The sequence below is a fragment of the Notothenia coriiceps genome, unplaced genomic scaffold (genome assembly GCF_000735185.1).
Source record: "Notothenia coriiceps isolate Sejong01 unplaced genomic scaffold, NC01 NC01_scaffold00018999, whole genome shotgun sequence".
Taxonomy (NCBI): domain Eukaryota; kingdom Metazoa; phylum Chordata; class Actinopteri; order Perciformes; family Nototheniidae; genus Notothenia; species Notothenia coriiceps.
Genome location: NW_011351700.1, coordinates 1,632,209 through 1,644,926, shown reverse-complemented (window position 1 = coordinate 1,644,926; position 12,718 = coordinate 1,632,209). Strand labels below are relative to the sequence as shown.

The following is a 12,718-nucleotide window of genomic DNA, read 5'->3' as shown; positions in this document are numbered from 1 at the left end:
GTAAGATTCTTGACGTGGTTCCTGGCTAGTAGACACACACGGACGCAGAGCGCTAGTGAGGTCGGTAGACACTTCATTACCGTTATTTGATTATATCCGTTACGTTGTAATTCACACGGGGTAGTGTAACACAGTCGAGTCTACTCTAGCCTGGACTACTTTCACAAAGTTTTTCGTAGTGTCGGGAGTCAGTTTTGGTTTGAATCAATAAGTAGTGTACGTAGAGTAGATGTAGGAAGAACGAGCTTAATTTCGAGTCCGTCTTTCCCACGATAATTAGCTTTCCCGACGTCGTGAACTCCTCGTGTATTGAACTGACGGGTGTCACCTTGTCAATTTGTTTTTCCTTCTTGGCAAGTTTGCTTTCTTCTTGGATTAACCTCTTCTCAGTTTGACTTGCACCTTCGTCGTGTGTACGAGTCTATTTTCTACTAACGAGCGACCCTGGTGTTCTTTGTGGAGATCTCTATTTGGTCCTTACCCCTACTTGAGAATGAAGTCCCTTTAGTGGTCGTTCTACGGTTAGGTGTAAGTTGCAGACTTATGACGGAGTAGTGTTGTGGGTTGAGATAAGGGCCTGTTTATATGTCTGTCTACGACCGTCCCGACAATTGATAGTGTGGGGGAGTTAGTGCTACGCATTAGTTCCACTGTGAGATATTGGAGTTAGGTCTCCGTTTTACGTCGTAGTGATACGATACGACGACGAGGTGTCTTAGAAGTAAGGATGGCAAAGTGTGGTCTCTGTGAGGACAAATCTACGCATCGGGTAACGTCAAACTTCGAAAGTAGGCACGTAAACTCTCTCCCTCATCTGTTCTTTTTGACTACTACTTCACTGACGGACTGTAGTAAGTTTGGACGTGGCATTTCCTGGCCATTTAGTAAAAATAACAGGACGCAGACCCTAGTGAAGGTCGGGACGGACACTTCTTACCTTTAGTTGCTTATAACTTTGCTGTATTTCGCACGGTATATTAATCACCTTAGAACGAGGAATAGTAGGCAGAAGACTTGGGACGGCTGGCGTCCACCGGAAACTACTTATTATACTATAAAAAGGTAGAGACTCACCGTATATGACGACTTATTGGTCAAATATTAACGCCAGAGGTCGTATCTTAAGTAAAGGTCCCGTGGTAGAAAATTGAGTAAGTGCTGCGGGTTGTCACAAGTCCCGGCACAAGGCTCGACCTCGAACTTTTCGTGACTCAAAAGGGGACAAGTGTGGGTCGTGCGCCTCGTCGGTAGCACATCGAGCTTAGGCCAAGTAAACTCGGGTTTTTTAACAGGCCGACCTCGTTTTGCGTACGTATGAAGGTGCGAATGGCCAGCTCCGCCCGTACCACACCCTCAGTTGAGGACTTAGTGTTGTTTCCGGTAGTCGCAATGAATAGGTCACACAGTGTGATTGCTACCTCCTTGAATGTTCGTCGTCGACCAGCGTGACTTCTCTAGGGATCTATGGAAGACCTATAGACCAAGAACGGCGTATCTCGATTCGTCTCCTTCGACCTCGTGTTCGCCGGTAACAACAACAACAGCCACACTGTCGACAGCTCGCCAAAGGCGCGCAAACCCAGAATACTTCGTTCGGCCGTGTCGTTGCCTAATGCGTAGTATCATGCGTTGTGCTACTGCGGTCGTGTCTACCATAGAGTACCCGCCATCAGCTTTTCTCGGCCTCGATTTTGCTTCTTGAGCCAAGAGCTTGTAACTTTTAGAGATCGTGTCCTCGAACTTGGCGTGGCCGGCCTAACGCAACCACACGTGTACATCGCATATATAACACAGAGACAAGACCTATCGAGTAGCGGACAAATTTAGGGGTGTCAGACACCTTAAAGAAAAGCGAGCCGGTATAACGGTGAGTATGTCAGACCTTTACGCTGAAGCCTCGGCCCCAGCGCTGTCTGTACCCAACGACAACGATCAACCATGACACACCTCTAAACATAAGGTGGCCTACGATGGTCAACAGGGAAACCACGTCATTAATTGCGCACCAACCGACATCACGTTAGTATCTCATCATTACCCATCAAGGGTCACGTAACCCGTACGGGTACCAAGTTAAACGTCTTAAATCGACGAGCTGGTAATTGGTCGCGAGGGTATTCGCTCGTCAGTACACGGTCCATCCCATGATCGTAGCCCATTTGTAATAGGTCGATGGTGACTTTCCGAACGTCAAAGGGACGGAGAGAGGTCGAAAAGGAGAGCTGTGTGGGCGGTTAGGAGTAGCTGGCTACTAAAGGCTGTTGTCGCGCTTCCAAGGCCCGTGATAACCTGTAACATAGAACTATATAGGTAGTGTAAGGTCGTGGCAGCCGTGTGGAGATCTTTCGTAATGCGAAGTAGTAGCTGTGAAGGTTAGGTACCCTCCATTCCGAAACGACCAGAGCAATTTACACCCGTAAAATCTCGTTCCTTATTGGAGATTACGAAGGAGGTGTGGTTGGTGTGGGCCTACGGCTCAAGGGTGTAAAAATGGGCGACATATAAAAGTAAGGTGGTACCTTCCGGAAGGCTATAGCAGGTTTCTTGAACGTTAGTCGATTTGTAGGACACTACCGCCCCGGACAGCAAATGTCCTTGTCACTTAGCAGGAAATTTGTATGTGTTAGCCAGACTTCCGAAGCGATGTGACAGTGGTGTCTCTGAGTCAGTTCGTCTAGGCTCGATCATACATCCCTATTCAAAGTACAGCAGGCATTCAAATTAAACACAGTTGTGAGCGACAGCTATCAGTGCCGACGCCAGAACGTAAACTATGGCTGCGTTGTTACCAAGACGTAGCACGTGTACCTGTAGATACACCGTAAGGTTCTACCGGTGGTCGAAGGGGGTGTCGTTGCGAGGGTGAGGTCTCTCAGACGCGACTCACTCGGAGCTCGGCCGCAGTCTCACTCCGGAGAGACGTGGTCCCGACCTGCGAGGAGCAGCCTATCATCAAATAACCAAAGTAGGTCAAAGGGAGGTAATTAGCAAGTAAATGAACCGATAGTTACGTAGGTGGTGTTCATAACTAAAGTACAAAGTTCGTCCACTACGACCCACAGAAAAGTCACTAACGACACTTACCGATAAAACTACTNTTAGCAGGTGCCACTTGATTGACGTATATTTGAGACACCTCAATAATATACGTCCTCTCTTGTGTCATGATGAGGTTCACGTAAAGCACGGTTAATGTATTATATTATTGAGGTGTCTCAAATATACGTCAATCAAGTGGCACCTGCTAACGGGGTGGTGGATGATAGGTTTACATCTAAAAACGTATTTTTCAAACATTATTATTTTAATTTGATTTTTCTTTCTTTTGTTACTTTTTTTTTTAACGGTCCGCGATCTACCCGCACCACACTCGCGATCGACTGGTTGGCGACCACTGCTTTAGTGCATTTTGATTCAATGCTGAGTACAGCCAAACTTGACAGTCTCTTCTCTGTCATCGTAGACCGCAAATACCTAATTCCTTCCGTCTACGGTCCGAATCAGACTGTTCAAATAAAATCGCCACCAATCATATTTCCATGCTCGCGGCAGGGCCGTGGGGAAGGGTTACAAGACTTGCGTCTTGTGCTGCATTCACTTGCACTCGGACATTAGGGATTTTCTCTCATAAATGTCCGATGAGCCACCACTTTTATTTCAAAACAAAGCTGATAACTGGGGTGGTAAGGCTATTTTTTAGGGTGGCAGTTGCCATCCCATGCCACCCCGGTAGATCCGCCCCTGCCTCCATCTGACAGGAAGGAGCCTCATTGAGCTGAGAGTGTCACTCCACGGAGTTCACTCCGTCACAGAGGGATAGTGTGTAGAGGTAGGGTGTAGGGCGTGGTTTGGGATTGGGCCTAGGTAATGGTTTTGACTTTTTCTCAAGTTTTTTCCCCCAATAAATAAAGTGTATACAGTTGACATGACTCATTAGAAAAATAAAATCATCATAGTCATTCTAAATGATGAAACCAGTTTGTAATCAATCAAAGCAGTCCAAAATGGTTAAGATTAAGTTGTAATCCCGTACAAAATTCCCATATTCATCGTGTTCATAATCTTGTTTGGTTTATATTTTTTTATTCAAGTCCAACACTCACACTTTGCAATTGGAAGAAAAAAAGCGTCACAGTTTTGTTATCTATTCCTTCTTAAAAGACACAATAAAAATACAGGCTATTTTTGATTATGGATATTTGAACTTAACTATAATATTCTTCCCCGCTTTTTCATTATGTTACAATACTCCTTATTACAGTAAATCTGATACTGGGAACAATATTGGTGAAGTGTACACATATTCTCCAAACAAATTGGAGTCTTAGGTAGATTTATATTTTTAAAAGAATAAGACATGCATATCTGCTTAAAATTCTATAATTTATTTGTATTTTTAAATGATATGGATTTAGGCCCAGTTTATTGCTGTATTGCACAATGTATGTGTGAGAGCAATGAAGAAGATATTTAGTGAATATATAATTGTTTTTGGCAGAAAAATCACTTAAATGCACATCAAAGGTCGTAATCAAATGTTATGATAAAGATATTCAACATGAACAATTTCAATCTAATAAGGTTAAACCCTGTAAGGTGTATATTTGTTGTGATAGTTCTTATCTAATAACAGCATTTTTCTAATTAAGGCTGGTTTTTGTGTGTGAAATTGTAATAATGAAAACAATACACAATTAAATATATATTTGACCTTATTAATGCAGTCTCCCTACTGTCTTTTTAACATCTACATGACAACACACAAGTGTCTCAGTTTCCCCCAGAGAAATAAACCACGAAATGCAATGTATCTTCCAGATGGATTGCTGTTGTTGAAAGGAAAAGGAGTCATGATCATTTTTAATCTGGAAAGAGGTCCTGACTGTCTAATGAGATATAGCATTTGTAAAAGTCAAAGCTATTTTTCATTGTACAGTGGCTACACTAGAGAATAATTTATAGTGCATTCATCTCTTTCTGCTGCAGAGGGTTATCCTCCGTGATCGCTGCTAAGGTTATCTGTTATCGTGAGTGTGTCAATGAGGCTTTTTTTTTTTTTTTTACCTATATCCACTTCTGGGCGATGCTATTATAAATCTATATAAGTCTTTTGTGTCCCTGTGGGTCTTAATCACCTTCACCCCTGCCTTCAATATTTGCTGATAATTAGAGAAACTAGTGTTTCACCATTTCTGTACTGTTTTGCCCCATAGGCCTAATGAATCCCCATATTCACATAACAAACTATTGGTTAAATTCAACAGAAACAGAGCTGTGGTGAAAGAAAAGATGCTGCAAGAATATTTTTTACCATCCTGCTGTGTGAGTGCCATCCACGTAAATGCTTAAGTATTTATCTCCTTTTGTTTTCCAGTCAACAAAACATAAATAACTATTTTTTTGTAAATTTCAAATTTTGTGGGACATTTTTTTTTCCTTCATTGTCTGCCACCTTTTCATTACTTTCTTTGCATTCAGAACTTGGACGCCTTACACCCTCTAGTGGAAATCAAATGCAATTATAGATAATTTTCTTCAATTGTTCTCAAATTTGTATTTGCCTCACTGACACAGAGCTTATCTATTATAATTGCAATGACTAATGGCTTATAAATTAGCTTCCAGTTTTGGCTCTAAATAAATAAAACTCAAGGGTCATCCATTTCAAGTATAGTCATTTTTAATGCATTGTTTCTAAGAACAGAAGTGTTGCATAAAGCAGTCTAATCAAGCCTCATCCATCTCTAAATATAGCAAGGCAAGCGAAGCATTTATTGTGATTAGTACGAGGGTGTCGAGCAAAATCAGAAGCAGCGGCATTTAGCTGAATCACATACATTTGACAAAGCAGTGCAATAGGTTGAAGGTTGTGCAGAATCTACAAGCAGTTTCAACTAGGGCTCATTCAAGGTCATAGGCGGCAGTCACAGGTTTTCATTATCAGTGGGTTTGTTTTTTTAGTCTGGGTAAAGCAGGAAGCCAGAGAAAGTGCTGTCATCCTCGTTGCTGGAGTAAACTCCGTTCCAGTCTCTCAGAGTCTCCAGCCACACCTGGTCGCCTTTGTTCAGCTGCATCAGAGCCAGGTTGGAAGCCTGATCGATGTCCTGGCCGTACAGAGAGTCCCGAGTCCGCAGCTTCCGTATCCCATTGACCACTAGGGCAGCACGCACAGGCCTGTTGCGCACGGTGATGTGGTAACTGAATAAGTAGACCCCTGGATAGGTGGCGTTGAACTTGTTGATATTCGGGTCCCAGTGCCCCTCCCCATTGTAAAACACCTTATCAAACTTCACAGGCAGGCCGGGCGGAGGGAAGGACCTGCTGGGGAACAAGCCCACACTGAAGGCCGAGCGGATCAGCTCTGCACTCTTACCTGGAGCACCTTTAGGGCCCCGAGGTCCACGCACACCTTTAACTCCCCTCTCCCCCCTCTGCCCTGCCATGCCCCTCCCTCCTGGAGGCCCTGGGTGCCCTCTGACACCTGTATCCCCCTTCCCTCCCGGAGGCCCTGGTTCCCCTCTCTCCCCCTTTACACCATCAGTTCCATTCACTCCTGGGGGGCCCATCTCACCTCTCATTCCAGGGGGCCCAGGCTCCCCTATATCACCAGGTAAACACTCGGGTGTAAGTCCTTGTTCACCTTTCTGACCCTTTGTCCCAGAGGGTCCGGGGGAACCTGCAGGCCCCTCTCGCCCGGCGCTGCCCTTGGTCCCATTCAGGCCGGTCTCTCCCCTTTCTCCAGGGTCCCCTTTCAGACCGATGAAGCCACGTTCACCTTTCTCTCCTCTGGGGCCAGGATCACCTATAGTGTGTACAGAGGTAACATGCAAATAGGAAGACATGTTTCGAACAATCTCAGAATTTAACATTTGCATACCTTTAAAGGGGGCATGTATTTAATCTAATCTGATTAATTATGGCACAAAAATATATGATTTAAAACAGCGGTTTTCAAAGTCTGATACTGTTGGCTTCCCCGTAGACGCATTTTTTCTTTTGACATTGTCTTTAAACTAAAACATTTCCATTCACTAGTCTACTGCTAATAATGATTTAGGGCCCTAAAAGCAAGTCTCCCCCCTTTGAAAATCTATTATCTATTATTTATACAAGTTTTACTAATACAGACCTCTCTCTCTTTGTTTTTCCGAGGTGCCAGGGGCACCAGGAAGACCCATCGGCCCTTGATCACCTTTTTCACCTGTGGTAGGTTTGATAAATAAAGCGTAGAAAATGATATCAGAGTACTTAAACAGGCCAGGGTTTTGCAGAAAAGAAGAGACATTCAAAATATCTCCTGCTGTTAAGCCGCGTTATACCTATGTCACCATTGAGTCCGTTGGCTCCAGGAAGACCTGCCAGTCCTGGGGGCCCTCTGGTCCCGGTTTCTCCTCTCTCTCCTGGTAACCCTGGGAGGAAAAAAAAGATAAGAGCATAAACAGGAAAACATTTGACCTCCAAAAAGTAACTTAACTAACCTGAAAATAACAATCAAACTTACCTACAGGGCCCTTCTCTCCTTGCGGTCCCGGTGGCCCTGTCTCACCTATGGGCCCTGCGGGGCCTCGCTCTGGCGGACAGCACTCACAGACGTTGAAGAAGCATTCATTGTAATCAAGGGTATAGTTTCCAAGGGCGTTCCCGGGAGGTGCTATGGCGTCGGTGTGGAACTCAGTGGAGAAAGTATCGCTGGAGAAGGTGGTGCTGTCTGTGGGGGACACGGAGTAAGAGTCCATTGTCACCTCAGTTGTCTCATCGTTGTGTGCGCTGCTGGAAGGAGACGGGGTTGTGGTGGTGGTCCGTCTGAATCGTCCACCTCCACCACCTCCGCTCCCAGCTCGAGGGGGCTTCCTGGTGGTCTGAGGTTTAGGCCGGCGTGTGGTTCTGGCACTGAAGGTCATCCCGGCCATCAGTACCACAAGGAGAGTGGTCAGGAATACGAGGCGAACGGAAAACATACTGACGACTGTAGTAATCTGTAAGGAAATGGGTGGAGATTTGAAGAATATAGACAAAACTGAATTTATTCCTATAACACTACTGTGTTTGCGATGTATAGTAAAGCAACAAATGCATCTTACCTTCTGATGTAAATGGTGTTGACTTTTCACTCCATCCCCTCCAATTTATGATTGGTGTAGGCTGCCTCTTTTCTTATATTGCCCCAGTAGCCCAGAGAGAGAACAAGGGACAGCACATGGGGGGTTATTAGGAGGTAGGTGGGCTGGTAAGAACAGATTATATGGCTCCTGAGGGATTTGAAATAAAGAAGGTTTTATACAAGGCGAGACTTTATTCTTTGTGATATGGGATATGAATCCAGGGACCATGAGCGCACACAATGCTAAAGTGTTGTTCACACACATGCTTGCTTTGTACACAAACAGCAGGTTACACACAAAGATGCACATTTGCTGAACACGTGTACATAAGCATACAGGATAGACACACAAACTCACACATTGTTGGTAATGAATAGTAAATCATATAGTTGCCGGGTGCAACACCTTGCAGTGATCACACCATTTGGCAGCACCTCAAAGCAGAACATGGATCACCATACACCCAGAGGGAGAGGGATCAATGTCCCAAAACAGGCGGCGTGGCAACATTGATCTAACCGTTCACTTCCTTGATCAAACCAACCCAAAGAGCCCAGTAAACCTAGTAAACCTCATGGAAACCTGGCCCCACTGAACTAAGCTTTACATGTCTCCGAAAGGGTGTAGGATTTAGTTTCAAACCAGTGAAATTAACTCTGAATGATTTAGTTGCGTAGGCTCCACATAAGATGACATGATACAGAATGTGGCAAAAATAATGGATTATCAACTCAACAGAACAAAAGGGCAGAAAAGGTCACTACAGAGGAAATATATCCTGACATATTAAGTTCGTAAATTGCTTTATAATGATAACTTTTAATATGTTAACTAAACTAAAACTATACATGTAGGTTTAATCATCTTAGTATCCTCCTCAAGTCTGTAATTGCTTTTGAAAAAATCACATCATTCAAATTGTTAACCTCACATTGGCTCCCATTGTTCTAACAAGAGTATGATTGTTACACCCTTATTTAAAATCGAATAGATATGATACAGGATTACAGGTACTTTTATTTTGTCAGGTTATCCTACGAAAATCTTTTCAAACACCATGTTCACAATTGACACATTTACATGAATTGTTATATTGACTGTTGCATATTTCAAAACAGAAAAAAACACGTTTTCATTTATAAGGCTTGGTTAAAATGGTTAAGTTGTATGTATGTGTGTGTGTGTGCGTGTGCGTGTGCGTGTGTGTGTGTGTGTGTGTGTGTGTGTGTGTGTGTGTGTGTGTGTGTGTGTGTGTGTGTGTGTGTCTGTGTCTGACTTGCTTTGTCCTGGTTGTTGATAGGACTGTCAGAGGTGTATCACTCCAAAAGGTCACTAGGGGGAGATGTTGAGTCAATGTAATGACTACTGAAACAACATCTGAACAAAGGCCTAATTTCACACACTTATTATTGCATCATGTCATTTACGTGTATTTAATTGTTGTTTTACACGTATTTTAGCTACTTTACATATGTGTATTTATATGTCTATACGTGGTTTCTATTCTATTTTAGGCCTAGTTAATATTGCATTGATTCATGTCCAGTTGCTCATAACAAATTAGCAGGGGCATTGAATGTTCCGGGGAGAATGGAAGATAATATGGAGTGTGGAAATGTATGTAGATTAATACAATATGATGTTGTACTACATGACATCATGATTTCATTCCGCAGTTTGTCCATTGTATGAGCTTGCAGCTGCGCACTCCTGTCAGCACCGACTGCACAAGAATGAGCCGTCATGTTGGTCATCGGTATCTTTACCACGGTCACCGAAATCCACTTCCGCTACATACTTTCAAAATAAAGCCCTGACTCTAAAAAAAAACGCCCTTTGTCCACCCTAGTGAGCTTCTATAAATGCTTTCATTTTATTAAGACAAGCACAGTCGACTTCCGGTTTTATCCTTACTCACCCTTTGTGGTTTGACACATTGCAAGCATGGAGGTGTGTGTGTGAGAAAAATCTAATTTTGATACGGACATTGAACAGACACATATCCGAGAGGGAAAACAGGGTTTACGGTGGAAAAGAAGCACGTCGACTGACTCTCGCGCCCCGGTGACTCCCATGTCTATTTTCGGGGTGAGTCTCACCCAAAATATCCGTAATCCTACAATGGGCTGTGGGGCTTTACTCGGAAAATCCACTAGCAGCTGTTTAGGTAGCCGAAGATAGGACCAAGACATCGGACCGAGACAACGGTGGCCTGTCCGCTTTTGTCCTACGCTGCTCGGCCCGGTGTCTGACAGGCCCCTGAGGAGCTCTTTAAATGTTTAAATCCAGTCTTCGTCAGATATCGTGGCAGTGAATCGATTTCTTCACAGTCCCTCTGAGCGGATGGAGTGAATTGTGCAAAAAGGGGAGAGAGACAGACCGCAGTTTGGTTGCGTGTGATGATAGGAGACACAATGACGCTCTTGTCTCTTCTGGGTCGGATCATGCGTTATTTTCTCCTCAGGCCGGAGACATTGTTCCTGTTGTGCATCAGTCTGGCGCTGTGGAGTTACTTCTTCCACACGGACGAGGTGAAAACCATCGTCAAGTCCAGCCGGGACGCCGTGAAGATGGTGAAGGGGAAAGTGGCGGAGATGATGCAGAATGACCGGCTGGGAGGCCTCAGTGTCCTGGACGCAGAGTTCTCCAAAACCTGGGAGTTCAAGAACAACAACGTCGCCGTGTACTCCATACAGGGGAGAAGAGATCACATGGAGGACCGCTTCGAGGTGCTCACCGACATCACCAACAAGAGCCACCCGTCCATATTCGGCATATTTGACGGTCACGGTGGAGAGGTAGGCTGGGGAGGGAAAGGTTATACAGGCCAATGAGGTTACACAGGCCAATGAGGTTACACAGGCCAATGTTATCACTATTATCCAATGTTATCACTATGCATCAGGACTCATCCAGATACACATACAATTAAATTAAATTCAAAACCTTTATTTATTCAGGTGAAAACCCATTGAGATCATTGACCTCTTTTTCAATGGTGACCTGCTGCAAGTAGGTTCCAACATGAATACAAACATGACAGAAAAACAAAGAGGACATCATATGGCATATTTACATTGACTACAGTTTGTATAGCTAGTAGCATTTACAGATACCAACAGTTTCCGATTGGATAGCATCTATCCTTGCTTTAAAAACATGTAATGGAACCAAACTGCTCAACTTCCATTCCTTTTGCAGACTGTTCCAAATTAGCGGAGCTGCGCATCTAAAAGCTGTATTACCTAAGACAGTCCTGGCAGTTGGCAATTTAATACAACCACAGCATTCGATCTCAGGCAGTAGCCATTTACAATACGCCGTGAGATCAGGGAGCAGATGTAGGATGGAAGTTTCTCTAACATTGCTTTGTAAATAAAAAGATACCAGTGATTGAGCCGCCGTACAGTTAGTGAAAGCAAACCTGCCCTTGCATACAGGGTACAATGATGGGTTAATGCTTTAAAGTTTGTCACAAATCTCAGTGCACTGTGATAGGCGGCATCTAACTTGATCAGGTAATTGGCCGGTGCATTCATATAAAACAGATCACCATAGTCCAGCACAGGTAAAAAGGTCACAGTGACTAGCCTTTTCCTGGCCTCAAGTGAGAAACAGGACTTGTTTCTGTAAAAGAAACCTAGCCTAACCCTCAGTCTTTTAAGCAGGTTATTGACATGCAGTTTAAAAGAGAGACAGTCATCAAGCCAGATACCAAGGTATTTGTAACAGGTTACCACTTCAAGTTTTTTCCCTTGCGCAGTTACAATATCTAAAACAGGCTCTGGTGTCTTTTTAGCTTTTGAAAAGAGCATTATCTTGGTTTTATCCACATTTAAAAGAAGCTTTAGCTCAGAGAGCTGAGTCTGAACAGTGTTAAAAACAGCCTGTAATTTAACAACCGCCTCCTTAATGGAGGTACCTGCACAATACATCACGGTATCATCAGCATACAAATGTAAAGTAGCTTCATCTACATTATAACCTAAGCTGTTGATATATATGGAGTAATAAAAGTGGACCTAAAACAGAACCTTGTGGTACACCATTAGAAATGTTTAACCACTCAGAAGACAGCCCATCAAAATGAACACATTGGGACCTTTCAGAGAGGTAGTTATAGGTCAATCAGGACTTTGGCCCGCACCGGCCTGTTCATCTGGGAAGGAAAAATTTCTATCGACGTCTAAAAGAACGAGGTAAGAATGAAGAGAAAAATAGGAGAGGGAGTCGGCTTATGTTAAGGTTTTCATACCTTCAGACGAATACAGAACGGAAATGACTTCCTCCCCTCCGTTGATAAAATTTATTGATATCCCGGTTAGAGATTTAAACGTCAAGACCGATTTCACGAGCTTGCGACACTGCACCTCGGTCATTTCCCAAAAAATACATTTTACTATAGGACAGATTTGTAGTCAGTCCAAGTCCTTCTTTGTATCGTGGTAGATGACGGCTGTTACTTTCACACACTTAGTAATGAATCATAAAATCTATTATTCTCTCAACACGTCGAGACTAAACTAACCTGGAAAGTTCGCAAACTGTGGCAGCCAGTAGGTAGAATTTAGTCTGGGATGAGTCATAACCGTAATAGATTCGGTTAACGTAACCCC

At 43.7% G+C, this 12,718-nt stretch overlaps 2 protein-coding genes across 2 annotated transcripts in view; one reads left to right on the top strand and one right to left on the bottom strand.

Annotated features, from left to right (window-relative positions):
* Nucleotides 1-5,907: 5,907 nt before the first annotated feature.
* Nucleotides 5,908-7,958, bottom strand: otol1a (otolin 1a). The gene is made up of 4 exons (XM_010778127.1): nucleotides 7,502-7,958; nucleotides 7,320-7,409; nucleotides 7,130-7,201; nucleotides 5,908-6,802 (listed from the first exon to the last, which is right to left on the bottom strand). The coding sequence occupies exons 1-4, from the start codon at nucleotides 7,956-7,958 to the stop codon at nucleotides 5,958-5,960; spliced, it is 1,464 nt and encodes a 487-aa protein (XP_010776429.1). The 3' UTR covers nucleotides 5,908-5,957.
* A 2,054-nt stretch (nucleotides 7,959-10,012) lies between these two features.
* ppm1la (protein phosphatase, Mg2+/Mn2+ dependent, 1La) overlaps nucleotides 10,013-12,718 on the top strand; it is a 12,087-nt gene continuing 9,381 nt past the window's right edge. The window contains exon 1 of the mRNA XM_010778126.1: nucleotides 10,013-10,900. Coding sequence (XP_010776428.1) covers nucleotides 10,502-10,900 — 399 coding nt within the window. The 5' untranslated portion in view covers nucleotides 10,013-10,501. The remainder of the gene's footprint in view (nucleotides 10,901-12,718) is intronic.